Raw genomic sequence first — 22,761 nt, forward strand, 5'->3', positions numbered from 1 at the left:
GTGTGCCTCTGAAAGACTTCATTGCCGACTTGGGAACGTTATCAGTCTTCATAATTTCAGCCAGTCTGATGGGCGAAAGGCGACATCTTTGTTGTGTCACTTTTCATTCTCTTCCCTAAAGTGAGTTGAGTGCCTTTTCAAATGTTTATTGATAACTTGTGAAATTGCTCTGGCTCTGACATTCCTCTTTTTGCTCCTGACCGGGGAAGACAGAGGAAGGGCTCCGTGCGTCACCCGAGTCTCAGTGTCACGCGTTTCCGCTCGACAGCTGCCTAATCGTCTTGACCTGGATGACTGGTGTGCCCCGGTTTGTGCTGTGCGGACAGTGTTCTCACGGGACATGTGATGCCCTTTCCTCCGGTCTGTTTCCAAAAAGAGCCAGGGGTGGCGCGGTGACGTTTCCTTCTCACCGCGAGCAGAAACCATCTAGGCCTCTGGTAGGAGGAAACACAGCCCGGCTGCGGCGGGCTCCACGGCCTACCCCCGCCCCCCAGCTTTTCTGCCTGCTGTCCCAAGGCTCCTGGGCCTTGGCCTCATCTGCGGAGAAAGGCGGGGTCTTCCCAGAGACAACTACCAGTGTGAACTCGGCACTAACGTCCTCAGCTTAAGGCCTTGAGCTGGTGTGGACGGAAGTGGCGCTAATGTCTTCACACGGTAAGGGGATTCCAGTGATAGGTTTGCGGGGTCCTTCAGCGGTCACGCCTTGTCCTGGTCTGGAGGTGTCCCCTCCCCGTGCACCGACTTTAGGGGCGCCGTTGGGAAATGGCCAAAACGAAGTGAGTTACTGGAGTCCGAAGTGGCTGCTCTGCCACCGGGCGTCCAGTCCACGTGGTCATCCCGGCAGCTCCTCCCGTGCGCGCGCCGGGGCGAGGGGAGGTGGAGGCTCCGCGCGTCCGCGATGGGCCAGGCGGCCCCTCACCCGACGCTGTGCTAAGCGCCCCGCCTGCCGGGCCCGGAGCCCTGCGCGCCCGCGGGGAGTGTAGAGGTGGAGGCTCCGCCTGCGCCCCACCCAGGGGCCAGGCTCCCGGGCCCTGTCGCGGCTCTGGGGCGGGCGGAGCCAGTGCCCGGGTGGCGCGCGCTGCGGCTGTGGGCTTGGGCACCGCGCGGGCCATGGCGTCCCCAGCGTCCTCGGCGCCCGGCGGGGTGGCAGTAGTCGGCAGGTAGGGCTCGAGCCCGCACGGCCGGGAGGGTGGCGGCGGGGCGCGGGCGCTGTCGCCCGCTGCGGTGGCCCCGGCGCCTTCCCGGGACCCGGCCGGCCCGGGCGCGGGCGGGGGCGCACTGCGGGGCGCGGCTCCGTTTCGCCCCCGCCGCGGCCCGGCTGCGGCGCGGTGCGGGTGCGGGCGGAGTTCGGTGATGCGGCCCCAGCGGGGACAGTGGCGCTTGGCGCTGCGAGTGGACGCAGAGCTGTCGGGCCGCGGGTCCGCACAAGGGTGTTCTCTCGCGTTCCAGCCCCAGGGATGGGCGCTGGGAGGCGCGGAGGGGCCCGGGTCTGGGTCGGCCGGAGGGGCCGGCGCGGCGTGGGGGGGTGGTCTCGCGCGCTCCGGCCCGAGGCTGTCACTCGGCGAACCCGCTTGGGCGCGGGGGGCGCGGTCCGCGCGATCCGAATCCGCGCCTCCTGCGTGGCGAGGGCGCCCGATCCCGAGGGCATCCGGGTTCGCCGGGAGTTGTGTGTCAGGTTAGCAGCTTAAGTTACATCCACGGTTTTCTGGTTTGTGCTCCATCCCTCTTGTAAAGCAACTGCTGTTTTCATTTTTTAAAACAGGCGTCTGTGTGCACCTTTCCGTTGGTAAGCTAGCATAGCAGTCTACCCACTTGTCGGTAGTTGCAGTGGGTCGTTAGACGCACCTACTGGGTAGCTCAGTGTCCGGTTACAACGCCGAGGTGCTGGCCTGCCTGACCCCCGTCACAGCCCCGTCCTGAGAACAAGTCCCTGTCCGGGTGTCTCCTTAGAGCCCTCCGAGGATGGAGACAGGACGCTTTGTGTCAGCTTCCTCTACATGGAGAAGTGGAGTTACCTGTGCCTCTGTCCTTTCCAGGCACGTGGGCGTGTGGCTGCCTCCTGAAGGGATATAAAATATAGAAAAAAGTGTACTTTGTCCTGGGCGTGGTGACTATGCTTGCCTTGCACCTTTTGTCCAGGGTCAAGTGTGTATCAACCACGGCCTGGGACTGGTGTCTTGTCGGCACCCAACAATGTTGAGTGGAGTCTTGAGTTGCCTGTACAGGTGACCCTTGGACCACTCGCGGGTCAGCGGCGCCCACCGTCCATTCCCACCAGAAAAGTCAGTTTAATTGACAGTCGGCTCCTCTTCGGCTGTACCCAGCCCCAGATCCTGCTTCCCGTACGATTTACCATGTAAGACAGCCTGCGTGTAAGTGGCCCCGTGGTGTCCAGACCCTCTCGTTACGGGGTCTTCTGCGCCCTTCTCCGGCTCTGGTTCTTGCGGGAAGGAGCTATGCAGGGGAGTCAGTTTACTTCTGATTCCTTGAGGGAGACTGACGAAAGAATTAGACAAGGGCTGGCGAACTTCATTCACCACACGAATTAGGAGCCGGTCCTGTCTCCCCCGCACTTTTTTTTCTTGGCTGAGTTGGGTCTTTGTTGCTGCGCGCAGGCTTTCTCCAGTTGCGGCGAGCAGGGGCTACTCTTCGTTGCGGTGAGCGGGCTTCTCACTGCGGTGGCTTCTATTGCTGCGGAGCTCGGGCTCTAGGTACACGGGCTCAGTAGTTGTGGCTCGCGGGCTCTAGAGCGCAGGCCCAGTAGTTGTGGCGCACGAGCTTCATTGCTCCGTGGCATGTGGGATCATCCCGGGCCAGGGCTCGAACCCGTGTCCCCTGCATTGGCAGGCGGATTCCTAACCACTGCGCCACCAGGGAAGTCCCTCCCCCACACCTTTAGCACCTCCGAAAGCAGCCATCTCTGCTTCTGCGGTAGCCCTGCTTTCCTTCCCTCTTCCTCCCTCCTCCCTGTCCCCTCCTCTCCCCTCTGGTCCCTTTCTCTCTCTCATCTCCCCTCCTGTACCCCTTGTCTCTCTCTCTCTCTCCCTCCCTCCCTCTCTCTCTCTCTCTCTCTCTAAACCCCATAGGTCATTGCAAGGGGCATCCATTCAAAAAATGGGCCTGGGGAGTGTGAATTAATTGGCTAAAACCTGGTTGAGTTTCATTCTTGGATTTCAGCAGACCAAAATATACATACTTCAAAGTTTTGGGAACATACTGGGCCATTGTTTTTCCATTTTTTCTTAATAATTACCAGACTCCCTCTTAAAAGTGCACACTAGGAATACAACCCCTATTTAGTTCTTTTCCATTGATCTTTTCGTAAAGGCCACTCTTCCTCAGGGCACTTAGCTTTCCTGAGAGCATGCAGGGTGAGCCCCTTCAGAGCAGTGGGCCTGAGAGAGTAAGAGTGTGTTTTTGAAGAATTAAGAAAGGAGAGAAAACCCCCTTGGGTCCAGGGCTGTGCGAACATTAAAGGGGGAAAATCTGGAAACGGCAGCTTTACAAAATGGCAGTAGGGATGGGTCTCCCGAAGCCATCCTAGCGGTGTTGCCAGGCTGTTGTATCTGGTAGCCCTCAGCTCGCCTTAGAGACCTCGGTGTTTCTGAGGCGAAATGTGACTTCAGAGCTCCGACGCACCCTGCCTTGTGTTCACTGAGGTTTTAGGCCTTGAGCTTTGAAGGTGGGATCTGTCTAGGGAGGCCAGCGTGGTCTGTGTTCCTGGTGTGACCAGCCAAGGTCCTTGGACCCTTTAATCAGCAGAAATTGATAAGGTGCCAGAGGAGAAACTCAGGCAAGGCTTTACTGGGACTCGTGCTGAGGGGGTGTGGGGTGCTGGTGACCTTTTTCCTTACATAGGGCGAGGGTGTGGGCGGATGCACGGGTCCGCCAGAGGGGCGGCTCAAGTGGTCTGCCCTCCCCCCTGGTGGTGCTGTGTGCAGCAATCATGCACGGGACCTTGCTTTTGCCCCTAGCACCTCAGATGAGGCCGTTGGGTCTTTGGTCTTTTTGTATCTTGTTCATAATTTGTCCCCACTGCTCATGCACGCAGTTATTTTTAGGTCCCTATAGTGTCTTGGTATCTGTAGCTCGAGAAGAGGTGTGTACGCAGGTGTAAGCACTGCGGCAAAGGGTCCCGGGTCCCGGGTCCCAGCCTGTCTCACTGGGGCCCCATGTGCCCTCTTGCTTTCCCCTTTTCCTGGGCACACTCCTTTAGGACTGAGCTCAGGGACCAAGTCCTCCAAGGAAAGTTCTGCTTCTGGGACCCTCCCCTTAGGGTAGAAACTGTCATCACCAGTTGTATGTCCCTCACGCCTGGTCCTAGTAGACAGATGTTTGAGCTACTGTAACAGAGATGTGTAGTGGGAAGGCTTGCTAGGATGTTGTCTTATATCAGGCTATGCATCCCCTGAACTTGTTTTCATTTATTTTATTCCAGAATTTTACTTTGAGATGACTACATACATTCTTTATAAGAAAATTTGTGAGGCATACATTTTTTCCTGCTACTTCTGCATTAAAGCACAAGACACACAGACATATACACAGACGCGCAGAGCAAACCCTAGGACGCTGCAGCTGCCTGTCGTCAGCTCAACACTAAACATGCTTTTCCTAGAAATAATTAATAGCTCTTATTGGCAAATATTCCATGGCCAACTGAGATCAAGACTGTTTTACTTCAACTTTTGCCCAGTAAATTAGTAACTGTAGAATGGAAAAGTACTTTAAAAAGTATCTAGAGTAGACTTATTCAAAGCTAAGTGTCATTAATGATAAAATTAGAATTGAACCAATTTTGTTACTTCACTTTTCTCCCTGGCTGCTTTGCTGCCGTATAACAGAATAAGTTCATCTGCAGCAGCCTTTGAGATACCAATTCAGATCTATGAATTTAGAAGCTTTAAGGCGCGGTCCCCAACCTTTTTGGCACCAGGGACTGATTCCACGGACCAGGGGCGCACGGGAATGGTTCAGGCGGTAACGGGGCTGATGGGGGTCGGCAGATGAAGCTTCCCTCGCTCACCCGCCACACACGTCCTGCTGTGTGGCCCCGTTCCTAAGAGGCCGAGGACCAGTACTGGTCAGCGGCCCGGGGGTTGGGGACCCCTGCTTTAAGGCATTAGTCATAACGGTAAGGACCCATTCTATTCCCCAGGCTTGTAGGGGTTCAGGAAAAGTTAGCAAGATGTCCCTGGCTCTAAGGCCAGGAAGCTAATTGTATTGGGGCCCAAAGTAGGGGAGTGCTGGGGACCAGAAGGCCGTGGGAAGGTGGTGAGCCGGATCACGTTCGTCCTGGGCTGTGAGCCTGATTCTGCGCCTCTCTCTGGGGTCTGGCTGTGACTCCCTGCTGCACCTGCCCACTTGTGTCCGCCCTCCTGCCCCCGCCTGCCCACCGCTGTGTCCCCAGCGTTATCATCTTTCAGCCCCAGTACCTGATGCTGACGTACAGTTTCCAGAGTTTAGGCCCAGCTTTAAGGAGATGCGGGCTCAGTCCTCTTCAAGCACAGGGCGCTCGTGTCCACTTTGTGACGTCATCAGTGACTGACGGTTGGGGGAGGGGTCCGCCAGGAGCGGGCTTTCTGCTCTTGGTCCCTCCTCTAGAGGAATACAGGCCATACGGACCTTGAAACCCACGACAATAAAAATAAACTGACTTTGCCTTTAATGCCTGTTGTATGGAATACAACTCATCTCTCCCCAACTTTTTATTATGAAAATTCTCAAACACAGAGGAGTTGAAATACAGAAAAAAGAATACCCACATACCCACCTCTGTATTCAACAATGGTTAAAAAATTTACTCGATTTGCCTTTTCTGTATATGATTTATTTAACCAATTCTAAATATTAGAAGGTTAGTTTTTACTTTTTTGCTGGTACAAATTCTACCATGAGTAACTATGTTTGTGCATTGCTTATATTAACCTAAGATAAATTCTGGAAGTAAAAGCCCTGGGAGCTGGTGAGGGGGCATCCCCATCACCTCACCAGCACTGGGCGTGATCAGCCTCCGCCATCTGATCGGGATTTTCTCTGCTATCGTTGAACTAAGGCAGTAAAGTATGTTTTCCAGTTAATTTGTTCACGTACTTTATTCAGGTTCCCCCCTTTTGTTTGGCATGTTCATCTTTTACTTTTCAGTTTGTAGAACTTTTTGTGTATTTATCTATTATAGGTATTATTTCCTTTTGGACATTTGTCTTATGTAGATTTTTTTTTAGCCATAAACAAAGTTACGAAGATCAGTTAGTTTACCTGGCAGCCAGTATTCAAACAGGAGCATCATGGCGGCCTAGAGCGTTGTGAAGCATCTTTGATGGGAAGGTTGGAAGCAGTAGCATGAGGTCTGTCTCCCAGTGCATTTGTGGACCACGAGGAACCACAGCCTCTGGGAGATTGACATGTGACTGACTTCTGTGTGAGCCCAGCCTGGGAGCATAGTTGGGGATGAACTAGGTGTCCCAGTGCCAAACTAAATACAAGGATAAGTGATTGAATTATAGTTCTAGACATCGTTTAAGTTGCTGCTGCCCCTTAGACCAATATTGCAAGCCACAAATGCAAGCCACGTGCGTAATTAAATTTTCTAGTAGTTACATTAAGAAAGTAAAAAGAAACAGGTGAAATTAATTGTAGTATATTTTATTTAACGTAATATTTCCAAAGTGTTATTGTTTCAATGAATAATTGATAATAAAGATTATTGATGAAATAGTTTACATCCTTTTTTTGGGCCGTCTTCAAAATCCAGTATGTTTTTACACTTGCAGTGCATCCCGCTTCAGACCAGCCAGTTGTTGGTGGGTCAACTGGGGTAACCAGCATGAATGGTACTGGCCTTTACCTGTGCCTTGCAGCTTGGAGAGAGAGAGAGAGAGAGAGTGTGTGTGTGTATGTGTCTGTCTGTCTGTGTGTGTGCGTGTGTGTGTGTGTGTGTGTGTGTGTGTGTGTGAAGAGGCCGAGGATGTCTTCATGCAGGACTATCTCGTTCAGACTCTGGCTTGTGCTCTGCAGGGTTTCTTTTTTACTCCTATGCTCTAGAACAGCTCTGCAAAGATGGAAATGTTCTGTTCACCCCTGCTGTCCAAGGTGGTGGCCACGATCACACGTGCCATCGAGTACTTTGAAACGGGTCTCTACTGTTGATGGACTGAATTTTGAAATTTAATTCTTGTTAATTTAAATAGTCGCATGTGGCTGGGGTCCACCTTATTGGACAGTGCGGGTCTAGGGCGCTGAGGGTTTAACCGAAAATTTGTATGTACATAACATGTAAATGTACATTATTTCATAGTGCGGAAGAATCTGGAGTACAACCTGCTGTGTAATGCTGCTCCCTGCTCCAGAGTTGAGTAGAGATGGTTTTCGTTGTTTGCACTCGGCATTTGGGACCAGTGGCTTCACGGAGACACCTTGAAACCAGACAGTGGCCCCTCTCCAGGCTGCCTGGTTGAATTAGGGGCCGAGCGCCTGGGGCCGTGGAAGGATTTTGGTCAAGAGGAGGCCTGCTATGCTCCTTCCCTCAACCACTCTGAGGCTGGGAATGTTTCTGAACCTGAACTGTAGATTAGCTGAGTTGGGGGGAGGCGGGCTGGGGGCCCGGAATGGGGAGAGTCCTCCTTGGAGCCCGTCTCCGGGCTGCTGCTCTGGCCCCGCTTCCCCGGAGCTGCTCACACACTCACCATGGTGAAGCCTGTGGGCTGTCTGTTCCATCTACTGGGAAACAAATGATGCGCTTTGCTACCGTTTCCCCGAATGCTGGGGAGACAGAGGCTCGGGGTCAGAGACAGAGGGCTTCACGGATCACAGCAGGCCGACGGCCGAGCACCCCCTTTGCACTGGCTCCCCTTCCCCCCAAGTCCCACGGGGCGACATCAGGGGGTCCAGGTGGATCCCTGCAGATTCAGTGAGGATGTTTCAGGGGAGGGGTACTGAGCCCGCTTCCCTCGTTGGAGATGATATTAGAAACCAAGGTTTGGGCGCTATGCATTCATTTCTTTTCTTTAAATTAAAAAATATATTTATTTATTTGGCTGCACCGGCTCTTAGTGGTGGCATGTGGGATCTTAAGTTTCAGCATGCGGACTTCTTGCGGCCTGCATGTGGGATCTAGTTCCCTGACCAGGAATCGAACCCGGGCCTCCTATATTGGGAGCACGGAGCCTTACCCACTGGACCACCAGGGAAGTCCCGAGATGTGAACAGTTTTTATGTTGCCTCAAGTGCTGGTGGTGGTAGCAGAAATTATTTATTGGAGGAGGAGAAGGAAAATGCTGTCTCTGTTCTTCAGATTCAGTTACTTGGCTGACGGTGGTCAGTTGGGGGTCCCCAGGGGGGCCTTTCCCCTGGACTCCCTGCCCCCTCCCTGCTGGGGTTTTGGTCTCTGCCATGCTCCCCGCGGGGTCTGGACGGGCACTGGAGTGAGGACTCAGGAGCTCTTGCACGGAAGCAACAGTTTAAGTAGATACCGCCGTTAGAATGTGTCGTTTTAAGATATCAAAGATTTTAGGAATGGGATGCCGTGGAATTTGAAACTTTCCTCCTGGGCCTGGAATGGAAATGCTCCGTTTTCAAGCTAACGGGTGGCCTCTCAATTTCTCTCACTGCAGTGGCCTCATCGGGCGAAGCTGGGCAATGCTGTTCGCCAGCGCAGGCTTCAAGGTGAAACTGTATGACGTTGAGCAGCGGCAGGTAACATACGCCCTGGACAGCATCAGGTGAGTCCACTGCACCTGCGGAGGAAGCCAGCAGCCCATGGCCGCAGGTGGTCTTGTTTTCCGTGTCCTCAAGGCTGTAAGTCCTGTGATTTCACTCTCCTTGGCTGTCGCAGCCTTGGAGCGGGTGAAGGCCAGGCTGATGGAGAATGGGATTCACACCAAAGCAGGGGCTCAGATTATGAGGACAGGACTTAGGGCGGTGAAGACGTGTGAGGGGAGTGGAGGAACTGAGTGCAGACCCTCAGCTTCCAGCCCGCGTGAGTCAGGGAACCGCTTTCCTGTGTCACACGCCCTGGAGCTGTGTGGACTCTGCGCATCAGTAACAGAGGTCCTGAGGTTCGTTCTGACCTGTTGCTCTGACATGGCAGGACCAGAATTAACTGTGATAAGTATTGTTTAAGGCATGAGAGTAGGTGGAGTTAGCAAAGGCTGAGCGCTAAGCCGGCAGAGGGTGGAGTTTTAGGGGCCATCCCAGGAAGAGGACAAATAGGAACCAAAAGGAAAAAGGCCAAAACAGGGAGTCCAAAGACAGAAGAACCAAACTAATTCATGCCCCGCCCTCCCCCAAGATACCATCACTAATCATGGTTCCCTCTGGGGCCTGGTTTGTTCGGTAGTTACTCTCCTCCTTTGGGGCATAGCCATGATCGTTAACTTGAATGTGCATTTTGGTGTAGCAAAAGATGCTTTATCGTTGACTCTTTGAAAAGACTAATATATAGGGTATGATGTCAAGCTATAGGCATCAAGAAATTATATACCCTAGGGCCTCCCTGGTGGCGCAGTGGTTGAGAGTCCGCCTGCCGATGCAGGGGATACGGGTTCGTGCCCCGGTCTGGGAAGATCCCATATGCCGCGGAGCGGCTGGGCCCGTGAGCCATGGCTGCTGAGCCTGCGCATCCGGAGCCTGTGCTCCGCAACGGGAGAGGCCACAACAGTGAGAGGCCCGCGTACCACAAAAAAAAAAAAAAAAAAAAAAAAGAAATTATATACCCTAGCCCAACTTTGTTGTGTAACAGGTAAGAACCTAAAACCCAGAGAAGTCAAGGTGCTTCTTACATAGAGTAACATGTAGCCGTGACAAGATGAAACATCAATCTGAAAAACATAAGCAAATAAAAGAAACAAAAACCAAAAAAGGAAACAACCACCGTAAAACTAAACACCCCCTAGTGCATTGTTTTGTACTGTATGCAAGGAAGGGGAATTGGCATACGGACCTCTGTGTTCCAGGCACGTGCTATTAACCAGGGGAATTGGCATACGGACCTCTGTGTTCCAGGCACGTGCTATTAACCAGGGGAATTGGCATACGGACCTCTGTGTTCCAGGCACGTGCTATTAACCAGGGACACACAGATGAACAAGACAGAGGTAGTCCTTCCCACCAGGGTGCTTACAGCCTAGTAATCTTACTGCATTAATTCTCATAGTGAACCCCATGGGGTGGATGTTACTGCCATATATATATTTTTAATAAATTTATTTATTTTATTTATTTATTTTTGGTTGCTTTGGTTCCTCGTTGCTGTGCACAACTTTCTCTAGTTGCGGCGAGCAGGGGCTACTCTTCGGTGCAGTGCGTGGGCTTCTCATTGTCGTGGCTTCTCTTGTTGTAGAATACGGGCTCTAGGCACGTGGGCTTCCGTAGTTGTGGCTCTCGGCCTCTAGAGCACAGGCTCAGTTGTTGTGGCACATGGGCTTAGCTGCTCCGTGGCACGTGGGATCTTCCCAGTCCAGGGCTCGAACCTGTGTCCCCTGTATTGGCAGGTGGATTCTTAACCACTGTGCCACCAGGGAATCCCTTTTTTTAAAAGAAAAAAACCCAAAACTTTTATTTAGAAAGGCTGAAATGATTGTATGCTAATTTGAACAGGTAGGTTGTATAAGAAAATTCCATTTTTGATATCCTCCAAGAGTTGGATTCCATTATGTGTGCTTTGTTCTTTCTTCAGACCTAAAAAAAAAACCAACAACAACTGATTTTTCAACCAGTAGTTTATTCCCTCCTTTGCCTTGTTTAGAAAGTTTTATGATCCCTCAGACAGTTCCATCTGGAACAAGCTTTCCTCTTATCCCCCAGCCAGCCCCAGTGGGTTCACCTTTACAGGCTCTGGGACTAGGACAGGAGGTAAGACGTGTGAATGTTTCTTCACTGGGAAGTTACTGCCTTATTTTATGAGAAAACTTAGGTCTGTGAATGGTCAGGAACCCACTCAAAGACATAGTAGGACACAGAGTCCAGCCGTGGTTTATCTGACATGCCAAGGACAGGCATCTTCAGCATTTGTCTATATTGTTTGTTTTATAGAGATTCTGCAAGTATTACTTTCCATGTTAAATATATACAAAAGAACAGGTCACTTATACTAGTTTATGAAGACTAGAATAAAACAAACATTCATGAACTTGAGGTCTAGAGTAGTATTATCAATACCCTGTGTCCACCTTTTGAATCTGACCTCCAACTTCCTTTATTTTGTATATACCATTACCTTGCCTAAAAAAAAGTTGTATCATATATTTGTTTCCCTAAACAATATATGGTTTAGTTTTGCTTGTTTTTGTGCTTTATAAAAATATTTTTGTGAGATTCACCCATGTCATTGCTTATAGCTGTAGTACATCTACGTCCATTGCTATATGATATTCTACTGTGTGACTTTGCTGTTATTTATTTATATTTTATCCTGATGAACGTTATAGCTGTTTCTAGTTGGGGGCTAATGTAAACAATGCTGCATTATTATCCTTTCATATGTCTCCTGGTGCTTAAGTGCAAGAGTGTCCACAGGGTACATACCTAAGTGTGAGATTGCTGGGTCTGTTTTAATTCTGGGATTCTGATTATATGTGTATCAAACCAACTCATTCTAGCCTTCAGATCTTTTAAAGTCTCTTTCAACTTTCCATCTCCCTCTCTCTTTGCAGGACATTCTGGGTACATTCTTTACATCTTTCTTCCAGTTTACTCATTCTAGTTTTAGCTGTATCTAATCTCTTATTTAAACCATCCACTGAGTTTATTTCAGTAATTAAATTTCCATTTTAAAAGTTCTATTTGCTTCTTCTCCAAATATACCTGCTCATTTTTAATAGTTTCTCATTGTTTGCTGACTGTTTGTGGTTGCACTTTTCAAATCTTTGAGCGTTTAATACATGATTGTTTTATATTATATATCTGATAATTCCAGTACCTGGGGTTGTCTTAGATCAGGTTCCTCAGAATCAGAACCTGAGACAAAGATTCCTGGGCCAGTGATTTATTAAAAAAGTGCTTCTGGGAGAAACCAGTGAGAGACTGGGGTCGGGATAAGGAAGACAAAGGTAAGATTTGGGGAGGAGATCCAGCGTCAGCGAGTTTGCATTGGAGTCCTGGAGCATAAAATGCTCTGCAGAGTTTTCATCCCTGGAGGCTAGAGGCTTTCACACTCCTGCCTGGGTGTGACTCCCAGGCTTCTGGGTCCAGGGTGGTGCCCTGAGGGAGGGGGCAACGAAGAATTCACAAGCTGGGGGGATGGGCTGGTAAAGGGAATTCGGGGAGATCTGGGGGGATCCCCCATGCCTTCACTGCAGAAACCATAGGGGAGTTTGAGGTAAAAACATTTCTTTCCTGACTATTCCCACTTTCATTCATTCAAACACCCTGACTGAGCACCCCCTGTGTGCTGGGCATGGAGGCTGGAGATTAAGTGGTAAACACAACAGACTAAGACCCCAAACCTCAAGGGGAGGGGAGCGGAGGGGGGTGGACAGTCCAAAAGGAGTCACTGGCATGCCTGGTGTCTCAGCATCAGCTCTGGCAAACCAGGCGACTGGCCAAATCAGGGCTGCGGTGTGTTTGGTGTATCCTGTGAGCTAGGATTGGATTTTACACTTTTAAGGATTATAAAATAAAAAAGAAGAAAAGTATGTAACAGAGACCTCCTGTGGCCACAAAGCCTGAAATATCCCTATGTGGCCCTTTACACAAGAATTGCTCGACCCACGTGTTTAATAGTTGAGATTCCGGTTTCCACCCCTGACGTGTGGGTTTTCCCAGACCAAGCAGTTCTCCGACCCCAGCTGCCCGTCCTACGACTCAGCTCAGTTCTGAGATGCCTTCAAGGCTCCACAGGTGAGGGACTCGGTCCCGCAAGCCCCTCAGTCCAGACGCCAGTTAAGCCCAGTTGTCACCTGTGCTCCCGCCCTGTGGATCAGAGGTTCCCACAGTCCCCTCCTTGGGTTTGCTAACCGTGGCTAGAGCAGCTCACGGGCCCGGGAGACTAGCTACTCACTAGATTTCTGGTTTATTACCAACGGTGTTAGGGCTACAAATCAACAGCCAGATGAAGAGAGGCAAAGGGGACACGTGGAGGGGCGCGGAGTTTTCCTGCCCTCTGAGTGCCCTCCCCCGAATCTCCATCTGTTCAACCTGGAGGCTCTCTGAACCCCATCTTTGAGTTTTATGGAGCCTTCATCATTTAGGCACTGTTGATTAAACCCATTAAATCATTGCCCGCTGGTGACTGAACTCACTCTCCGCCCCCAGGTCAGGGGCAAGACTGTAATTACTGGGATGGTGCCACAGGGAACGAGCCCCTATCCTGAGGTGCTTTCAAAAGTCACCTCATTAACATAACAAAAGCCACCTTTGTTGCTCTCTTCACAGGAAATTCCAAGAGTTTTTAGGAGTTCAGTGCCAGCTCTGTGAAGATCAGCTACATCTTTCTTATTGTAAGTCACAGTATCACAGCAGTAGTAGGTGCTCAGAAGGAAAATAAAGTTTGCGGTGGTTTCTCACGGTAGGGGTGGGAAAATGTCCCCTTCTTCCCTTCTAGGTTCTTTGGCTGGTCTGATAATTAAATTGATATAAGGCAGATTAACAGGAGAAAACCAGATGTAATTCGTACATAGGGGAGCCCCCTAAAGCCATTAGGACTCACAAGGCTTAGCCGGGCAGCTGAGGCTTCTGTAAGTCTTGCCTGGGCGGGACGTCAGGATACAGAGGAGGGAAGGCCTTTCCCAGGAAGGAGAGGAGACCTTGGGATAACAAAGGCTGCCCTATTGTGCAGGTGTTTCTCCGGTAAAACTGTCTCTTCTGACCCAGGCCCCTTTTCCGATGTAAATTTAGGCCGTTGAGGGGGAAGGCAAGAGCCTTTTCTGAATCTGCTGGGTTTTGATTGCTTTTATCTCAACACAATCCTTGGGCCAAGGTGGCGTATTTTGGGGTGAAAGAACCTGTTCCCCTTCGTTGCCTTGTGTGTTTGGTGACCTCTGAGCTCGAATGAGTGTGGCCCTAGTCTGTGGAAAGCCTGGGCCTGCACTGGACCTAGTGTAGTGTGCTGCAGACTCTCCGCTGGGGGTTTTCTCAGTCATGCTCCTGGGTCGGGGGACCGAGTAGGGTCTGACTTTGTCTGCTTCACTCCTGACCCCGGGTCTCAGACACAGGCCCCTCGTGCACGTACCCTTAGGGCAACCCTGCCTTTTGCTGGTTTCAGTTCTTTTATTTTTTTAGTTGATAAATATTTTTTTAATGAAACAGCTCCTTTTTAATTCCTGCGTTTTCTCTTTTTGTTTTATTTATTTATTTTTAAAATATTTATATATTTATTTGGTTGCACCGGGTCTTAGTTGTGGCAGGCAGGCTCCTAAGTTGCAGCTCCCGGGGTCCTTAGTTGCAGCTCACCAGCTCCTTAGTTGTAGCATGCAAACTCTTAGTTGTGGCATGCATGTGGGATCTAATTCCCTGACCAGGGATCGAACCCAGGCCCCCTGCATTGGGAGTGCGGAGTCTTATCCACTGCGCCACCAGGGAAGTCCCTCTCTTTCTAAAACAGATCTTATTATTTAGAGCAGTTCTAGGTTCACAGCAAAACTGAGGAGAGGCGTAGAGCTTTCCTGTGTTCCCCTCAGCCCCAAACACCTGCACAGCGCCCCCGCTGTCAGCATCCCTCACCGGATGGTACATCTGTTACAACTACAATGACACGTCATCATCATCCAAAGACCATAGTCAATATCACAGTTCACTCTTAGTGTTGTACAGTAAGTCCCCTACATACGAGCCTTCAAGTTGCAAACGTGTGTTCGCATGTCCAGTCACGTAAGTTAGTTCCCCTGTCTGGTGTACACTGTCACGCGTGTGCATCCTCTACAAGTGGACAACCACTGTGCTTTTGTGTACCTTACTGTACAGTACTGTCTAGAGTACAGTAGTACAGTATCTTTATTTCAAGCCCAAGATGTCCGGAAGCAAGCGTAAAAGCAGCGGTATATATAGCTGATTGTGTTAGTTGGGTACCTAGGCTAACTTTGTTGGACTTAGGAACAAATTGGACTTATCAACGTGCTCTTGGAATGGAACTCGTTTGTATGTCAGGGACTTACTGTACATTCTGTGGGTTCAGACATATAGACATGTATCCACCATTATAGTATCATAAGGAAAAGTTACTGCCCTAAAAATTTCCTGTGTTATCAAATGAAACTTCATGTGCCTGATGCACAGTGAGGCCCAACAAAGCAAAATGTCAGAGTATGGAGCAGAGAAAGGTTTACTGCAGGGCCAAGCAAGGAGAACAGGTGGCTTGTGCTCAAAAGACCCAAACTCCCCAGTGGTTTTTAGGGAAAAGTCTTTAATAGGCAAAATTTGGGGTGAGCGCTTCAGGGTGTGTGACTTCCTTCTGATTGGTTGGTGGTGAGGTAAGAGAGCGGAGCTCCAGGAATCCTGTGCTCAGCCTGAAGTTACCACCCTCCACCTGGGTTCTGCAGAAGAGCTCAGACAGGTATTGCGATGTATATTCCTTGAGGAGGAGGAGGGACCCCCCCTAAGTCTGCGCTGTTTCTTGACTGTTCCTCCCTGGTCTCTGCATGCCCTCCCTTCCCTGATCAGCAGCTGTTTGAATCTGCCCTTTGGAACTCAGGGAAGATCTATTAGGCTGAACCCCTTTTCCTGCCAACAAGAAAAGGGGACACAAAAGGCTTTTGTGCCCAGGAGGGCCCCGCAGGGTGCCGCTCCACTTCACCTGTGCTCCCTCCTCCCAAGCCCTTGTCAACCACTGAGCTTTATACTGTATCAGTTTGGAATCACACAGTCTGTAGCCTGTTCACATGGACTTCTTTCATTTAATAATATGAACTTAGGTTTTCCCCATGTCTTTTCATAACTCAGTCCTTTTAGCACTGAATAATACTCCGTGGTTGGGATACACCGCAGTTTATTTATCCATTTACTTACCGGAGGACATCTTGGACGCTCCCGCATTTTGACAGTTATAAACAAAGCTCCTATAAACAAACATCCACGCAGGTTTTTGTATGGACATGTTTTCAACTCCTAAGGGTAAATACCAAGGAGTACAATTGCTGGATCGTATGGTAAGAGTATTTTTTTTAATAGATTTCCCTTTTTTTAAAAAAAATAAATTAATTTACTTATTTATTTTTGGCCGCATTGGGCCTTTGTTGCTGCATGCGGGCTTTCTCTAGTTACGGTGAGCGGGGGCCACTCTTCGTTGTGGTGCGCAGGCTTCTCATTGCGGTGGCTTCTCTTGTTGCGGAGCACAGGCTCCGGACGCGCAGGCTCAGTACTTGTGGCTCACGGGCCTAGGTGCTCTGCGGCATGTGGGACCTTCCCGGACTAGGGCTCGAACCCATGTCCCCTGCATCGGCAGGCAGATTCTCAACCACTGCGCCACCAGGGAAACCCAGCATTATGGTTTCCTGACTGCTCCTCCCTTTTCTCCGAATACCCTCCCTTCCCTCATTAGCAACTGTTTGAATCTGCCCCTTGGAGCTCAGGGAAAGTCAAGGAGGCTGAATGAAGCCTGTTTCCTACAAAGGAGAAACGGGGAGGGACATGGAAAGGACTTGTACCCCACAGGGTCCTGCTCTGTTTCCTATTGACAGTTTACACAATCCAGATCTGAACATACTAAAACCATACAAACATGGTGGGTTGTCATGACCCCAGAAAAGGTTCAGAAGGAAGGTTCTCTCCTAAGGAGGTGTGGTTAATTCAGATGCACAAGAAGCACTAAAGGGGAGGGAGGAGGCCCAGATGGGCAGAGAAAAGTTTTATGTTTAAATTTTCCTGGAAATTTACAAATAAAATTTATAAATTTATAAATAAATTCATAAATTAAATTTGTAAATAAATTCATAAATAAAATTCCTTGAAATACGAATTTTATTTCATCAAGGTGATGTAGGGAGCAATAGGAATTTATTGTCAGTGTAACAACCATTAAGGGGAATACAGTGTAAAGAACTTTGAGGAATTTATGGCATTCCTAAGTAGGTAAAATTACACTGACTTTGATAAATTTATCTTTTGTTCCCACATTAGTGGTTTGTCTGAGTCGGGGCACAGGGAGTCCCTATGGGGATGGTAGTGAGAGTCGTGCTGGGCCTCACATGCTGGGCTTTTACTTGGTTTTCTGGCAAGCGTGTTGGTGGAGGCAGTTTGGAGCTGAGAGTTTAGCTCAACAGCAGGCCCAGGGTTGGAGGGAAGCCCAGCCTGGAGAGGCGACCCTGAGCCAGCCTGGTGTGGGCTGCAGACCAGCTCGGAAAGGCCAGACGGTAGAGCTTTAGGCCTTTCAGCTCCTCCTTGTGGAGCTGAAGCTGCCAGTCCGTGTGCGAACAAGGGGCAGGCCTGCGTCCCAGCAAACTTAGTGTGTTAGCACTAGCTTTGGCGTCCGTAAAATTGTCACACGTCACAAAGTATTGTTTGTTTGTTTGTTTTTCAATCATTTAAAAATGTAAAAATCATCATTCTCTCTCAGGCCTTATGGGAACTGGACTGTAGTTTACTGACCTCTACACTTTTCAGTTCTGTTATCGTTTCATCTTTTATTTTGTAGACCTAGTTCCAACGCAGCTGTAACCAAGAGAAAACTCTTATGATTCCTAATTGAAAAGTTCTTTGTCCTACTTCTTGGGGTATTTGTATTAATAGGCCTTATTTTTTAGGTGTATCATTAAAGATCTTGGCCACTTTTAAAGTCCTTTCAGGCATCAGGGAGAACGTGGGAAAATTATAAGTAGGGTTTTCTTGTTCCTTTTTTTTTTTTTAGGCCAGATTAAAGGCTTTCCTATTTTCCTACTACTTTGCTTAATTAAGATCTAATACTTTAAAATATTATTGGTGGTCAATTAGATTGGCCTGTAAGAGTTTTCAACCAAAACAAAACAAAACAAAACAAAAAACACCAAACCAAAACAATTACTGTTAGCATCCTTGTTATAGAACAAGCAAGTGTACTGAATTCTTATGTCTTAAGACTTGAGTACACACAAATCTTTCCTCATACAGTGGCTTTGTTTTTATAACCCACATATGTGTTAAGTCGAGTTCACTTTAATACGCAGAACTGGTTGTACTTCTGACAGGAAGTGGGATTTCAGGCTATCTTGTGACTGCCTCTGCTCAGATTGTTGCTGGCAAAAGCCTCCAGGAGAATTGGGTTTGAGTGCTGTCCGGTCACCCTCCTAGGTGGGGCACCACTCAGTTTTAGGTTTTGTGACTAATGTAAGGCCACCTGCTCCCCTTTCTTAAATCATGGGATTTTCAAATGTGCCATTCCTGCACCAGAGACCAAGTTAAGAGGCTCGGATCCAGACCTTACTTTTGGGAATATTTTGGTCAGGAAGATGAGTTCTGAGTGTCACCACCTTTTCAGCCAGGAAAGAATTATCACTGCTTCTTTCAGTAAGAGAAGCATCAGCCCGCAGGCTGAAATGACTGTCAGCTCACGTCGACAGCAACACTGGGTGTTGGCTGTGGTCCTGAGAGGTTCAGGACCCCAAGATGAAGTGTCCCTGACCATGTCTTAGGCACGAGGCTTAAGGAGAGCCAACTTTATCCTTTTGTCAAGAAGCATAAACAGTGTATTTTCCCGATTGGGTTGAATTGACTGGTGGGCCATTGTTGTGCTCAGGGAACATCCTTTTTTTTTTTTTTAATATTTATTTATTTAGGCTGCGTCGGGTCTTAGTTGCGGCATGTGGGATCTAGTTCCCTCACCGGGGATCGAACCCGGGCCCCCTGCATTGGGAGCACAGAGTTTTACCCACTGGGCCACCAGGGAAGTCCCAAGGAACATCCTCTTGTGGCCCCTGTTCTGTGGTCCTTGTTGTCCCACAGGCGAGGACAGAGCTGTGCCCTCCTCTCGGCGCCCCTCGGTGTTCGATCTCCGAACACCAGCCAGGATTGGCACAGAAAGAAAGTGATTCCTGTCCCCAGAGCCTAGAACGTATTGAGCACTAGCTCCATAGTTGTTTTAACTTAGTCATAGGAACGTTTTCTAGAGCCTGTGGCTGTGTTTTTCACAGACTTTTCTGCCGTCTGCCCCGTCCTTGCGGTTTGGCTCACTTACCATATTCAGTTCTTCTGAACATCCTATAGTAGAAAATAAAATGTTGAAACTCTTTACTCCTGCATGAAAATTCTGAGTTTTAGACCTATTAAACACAAATCTTAAGTGGGTTGAAATGGTACATCTTGATTCTAAACTTGCAAAAATGAACTTGAACTGGGTCAAGTTGATTTTTGAAGTATTAAAACATTAGAAGGTAAAAGAAATTATCACAACTCATATCATGCCAAGAGTACTTAGTAAATTAAAAGAAAATAAGAATGCTGTCATCCGAGACTAATCTTTTTCTAACAAGGTGGCGAAATAAGTCACTTAAAACTCCACATATTTAGGCCTTCCCTGGTGGTGCAGTGGTTGAGAGTCCACCTGCCGATGCAGGGGACACGGGTTCGTGCCCCGGTCCGGGAAGATCCCACATGCCACAGAGCGGCTGGGCCCGTGAGCCATGGCCACTGAGCCTGCGCGTCCGGAGCCTGTGCTCCTCAACGGGAGAGGCCACAACAGTGAGAGGCCCGCGTACCACAAAAAAAAAAAAAAAAAAAAAGGTAAAAACTCCACATATTTAAATCCCATAATAGAAAGGGAGCTTGACCTCGGAAAACCCATTAGCAGATGCTTCGCTGCTTCGCTTTTGTTCTCCATTGTATGCTCAATGCTTGGCATGTATTAGGGCTCAGGAATTTGAGAGGATGGATGTATTGTAAGAAGAAAAACAAAAATCAAGTAAACAAAGTTGTAATTGGACCCAGACATTGGGGCTCCTCATGACTTGGGTCCAGTCTCCTTTCCACGTGGTGACGGGGCCGTTCTAGCCTCATGGGACCAGGAGCCCTGGCCCGGGCCATCATGAGTCTGAATGACCACCCCAGGCAGGGCAGAGGACCAGCTGCCTGTCTGGCTGGAGCCCTGTCTGCAATCGCTGTCTTTGGGTGAACTCTTCTCAGTTTCTTTACTGCCACCACTACCATGTGGCGATGGTCACTCTGAATTCGAGTCCACTAGAAATGAATCTGCTTTCTACGTGGATGTGGGTTTAATAGGACCACAGAGGTGAGCTCTGAAGCTAGGCAGCTGCCCTGGGCCCCGCCTCCTGACTAACTGAGCCCCTGGCCCAGTGACTGGGTCCCTGACTCATTTTTAACTTGCTACCCAGGCCCCTGCACTTGCTTCAATATCTTGAACCCAGTTTTGATCTGGATCCTCTGCACTGGTCTGTCCTGGATTGAAACTGACTTTTTGTTGTCCACATGGCTTTGGCCAGAATAACTGAGGATAATAGATCACAGAATGGCCACAGATGGCTCCCATCTGCGTCGGCTACAGTTACCGAAAAAAGTATGCCATCTAGTAGCTGGAGCTATAAGAAACACGCACAAGACACTCATGGGGACATTTTATCAAGTGTATTGAAGGCCAATAAAGAAGACGTCAGTCAGTGGGCAGGAGCCTGTCTGCAGGGGTTTAACAGGGACTGTGCAGAGCGGCAGCTGACCAGACCTACCTGGGCTGCGAAGTTCAGAAGTGGCCTGAGTGCCATCGCCAGAAGTTGACACCAGTGGCCCGTCAGTTCAGCGGGTTGTCGATCCTGACGTCTGTGTTCGCGGGTCTTGCTGGCCCTTGGCTGTCACTAGGACAGTTCAGATAATTGCTTCATGTTAGTTATTTACCCCTCTTCCCAAACAAATGGCTTTTGCTTTCTCTGATCTGTAAAAGTTACATATGCTAATTGTACATTTAAAATTGGGGAGAAATCAGAGTACTTTGGCTGTCTCTGAATGGCAGGGTTAGGAGTGACTGTTGCTGGGTTTGGGGACTCACGCCGACCTCCCCGTCCTGCAGGCCCGGGTGGGAGGACGCACGTGTTCCCAGGGAGGGGAGGGCTATGAAGGCTCACGTGGACTTACATCAGCGTGTGGACTCAGAACGTGACTCCTGGTCATTTCTCCCTATGAGGTTTCCTGCAACGACAAATAGGAAAGCAGGGGACACTTTGGTTAACCGGGCGCTGGTGGAATTGACCGACTGAGGCTGAAGCAGGCCCTCTGTTCCCCGGGGTGTCTCCCGCCCAAGGGAAGAGACCTCTGAGTGCCTGAGAGGGGTGACAGCGGGGCCCTGGGTCCCAGCAGGCGGATGTTCAGGCCTCCTGTGGGACAGATGGAGGGACTTTTCTTCCTACCGCATATTGAACTTCATCTGCTTCTGGAGACGCTTTCAGATTGAGGCGTCCAGGGGGCTGGGCCTGTAACCCGTGTGAATAAAGGGTGGGGAGAGAATGGAGTGGGGGAGGTGCAGCCCTTGGCAGATGGGGGACCAGCTTTGGTGGAAGGGATTCCAGATTTTAAAGGCCCTATGCGGTCAAACAAAAGAAGTCTGGGGCTCCTATTTTTATTTTTATTAAAAAAAATTTTTTTTTTGCTGTACGCGGGCCTCTCACTGCTGTGGCCTCTCCCGTTGCGGAGCACAGGCTCCGGACGCGCAGACCCAGCGGCCATGGCTCATGGGCCCAGCCGCTCCGCGGCATGTGGGATCTTCCCAGACCGGGGCACGAACCCGTGTCCCCTGCATCGGCAGGCGGACTCTCAACCACTGCGCCACCAGGGAAGCCATGGGGCTCCTAATTTTAATAAAAAGTTTGGTATTTTCCCACTTCAGAGACACTGAAAATGATAAAAATGTGATGAATGAATGAAAAGAAAGTGTCCGCACACATTCCACCGCAGGAGCAGAGGGCGCCGCGGCACGTTGTCCCGACGTCACTGGGGCCTTTGTGGAGCATCAGCTTGACGCGGTTGAGCATCCCCGGGCCCTGGGACACGTCTGGCCTGGCCTCTCGTTTCCCAGCTGGCCTCTGCCCTGTGCTTCTGGGATTTAGGATTTGTGTTGGCCGAGGCCCAGTGGACGCGTTCGTGAGCTCGGTCCTGCCTGGCTCTGCCCTCCCCCCGCTTCCTGTCCGTCTCCAGCCGCCTCAGTGCCTCAGACCTCAGGGAAGAGGGCGGAAGTGGAAAAACCTGCCCCACATCCCCTTGGCACTTCATAACAGGCTGACAGTGAGGCTGCTTGTGGAGTTGGCCGCGGACAGGAAGCAGGCCGCGCGGCCGGGGCTGCAGGCGGGCGCAGAGCACAGGGAGGTCAGGACACCAGGAATCCTCTGAAACAGCCCAATGCCTGGGTTGTTATATTTTAAACAATTTTGTTAAGGAAATGCATGCATAAAGACAGCTAATACTAGAGTTTATAACCCAAACCCACAGTCTCCTGTCCCCCGTCCCTACACCTGGGTTTAGGATCTGACCTGGGAACACATTCTGCTGTTTGGGAAATACTTGTGTTTTCTTTCTTTGATAAGTTCTTATCTTTTTAAATTAATAAATGTCTGTTTTAAATAAAATCTCAAAAACAGAAATATACAAGAAGATCACCCATTTTGTACCTAGACTGTTAATTGTTAACATCTCCTTTTCTCCTAACTTTGCTGAACTTAGGAGCCTTGAGTCCTGGTGCTGGGCTGACCTCTAGAGGTCAGGCTGGGGCACTGCAGCCTCTTAGCGGGCGCTCTAGTGGAACCCGTTCTTGGCCTCCGAGTAGTGAGTGTATGAGGCTGAGAAGCCAGCTGAGAGTCGTACATTTTCCAGGTATTTATGTTCGTCCCCTGCAAAGCTCGAGGCAGAAGTTCTTCCAAAACA

General features: G+C 49.7%; 1 protein-coding gene across 2 annotated transcripts in view; it reads left to right on the forward strand.

The window, feature by feature from the left end:
- Positions 1-1,032: 1,032 nt before the first annotated feature.
- CRYL1 (crystallin lambda 1) overlaps positions 1,033-22,761 on the forward strand; it is a 72,180-nt gene continuing 50,451 nt past the window's right edge. For both annotated transcript variants that reach the window (XM_079721776.1, XM_079721777.1), the window contains exons 1-2: positions 1,033-1,160; positions 8,613-8,720. In XM_079721776.1, the coding sequence (XP_079577902.1) occupies positions 1,111-1,160; positions 8,613-8,720 (158 nt within the window). In that variant the 5' untranslated portion in view covers positions 1,033-1,110. The remainder of the gene's footprint in view (positions 1,161-8,612; positions 8,721-22,761) is intronic.

Source organism: Hyperoodon ampullatus (assembly GCF_949752795.1).
Source record: "Hyperoodon ampullatus genome assembly, chromosome: 16".
Classification (NCBI taxonomy): domain Eukaryota; kingdom Metazoa; phylum Chordata; class Mammalia; order Artiodactyla; family Ziphiidae; genus Hyperoodon; species Hyperoodon ampullatus.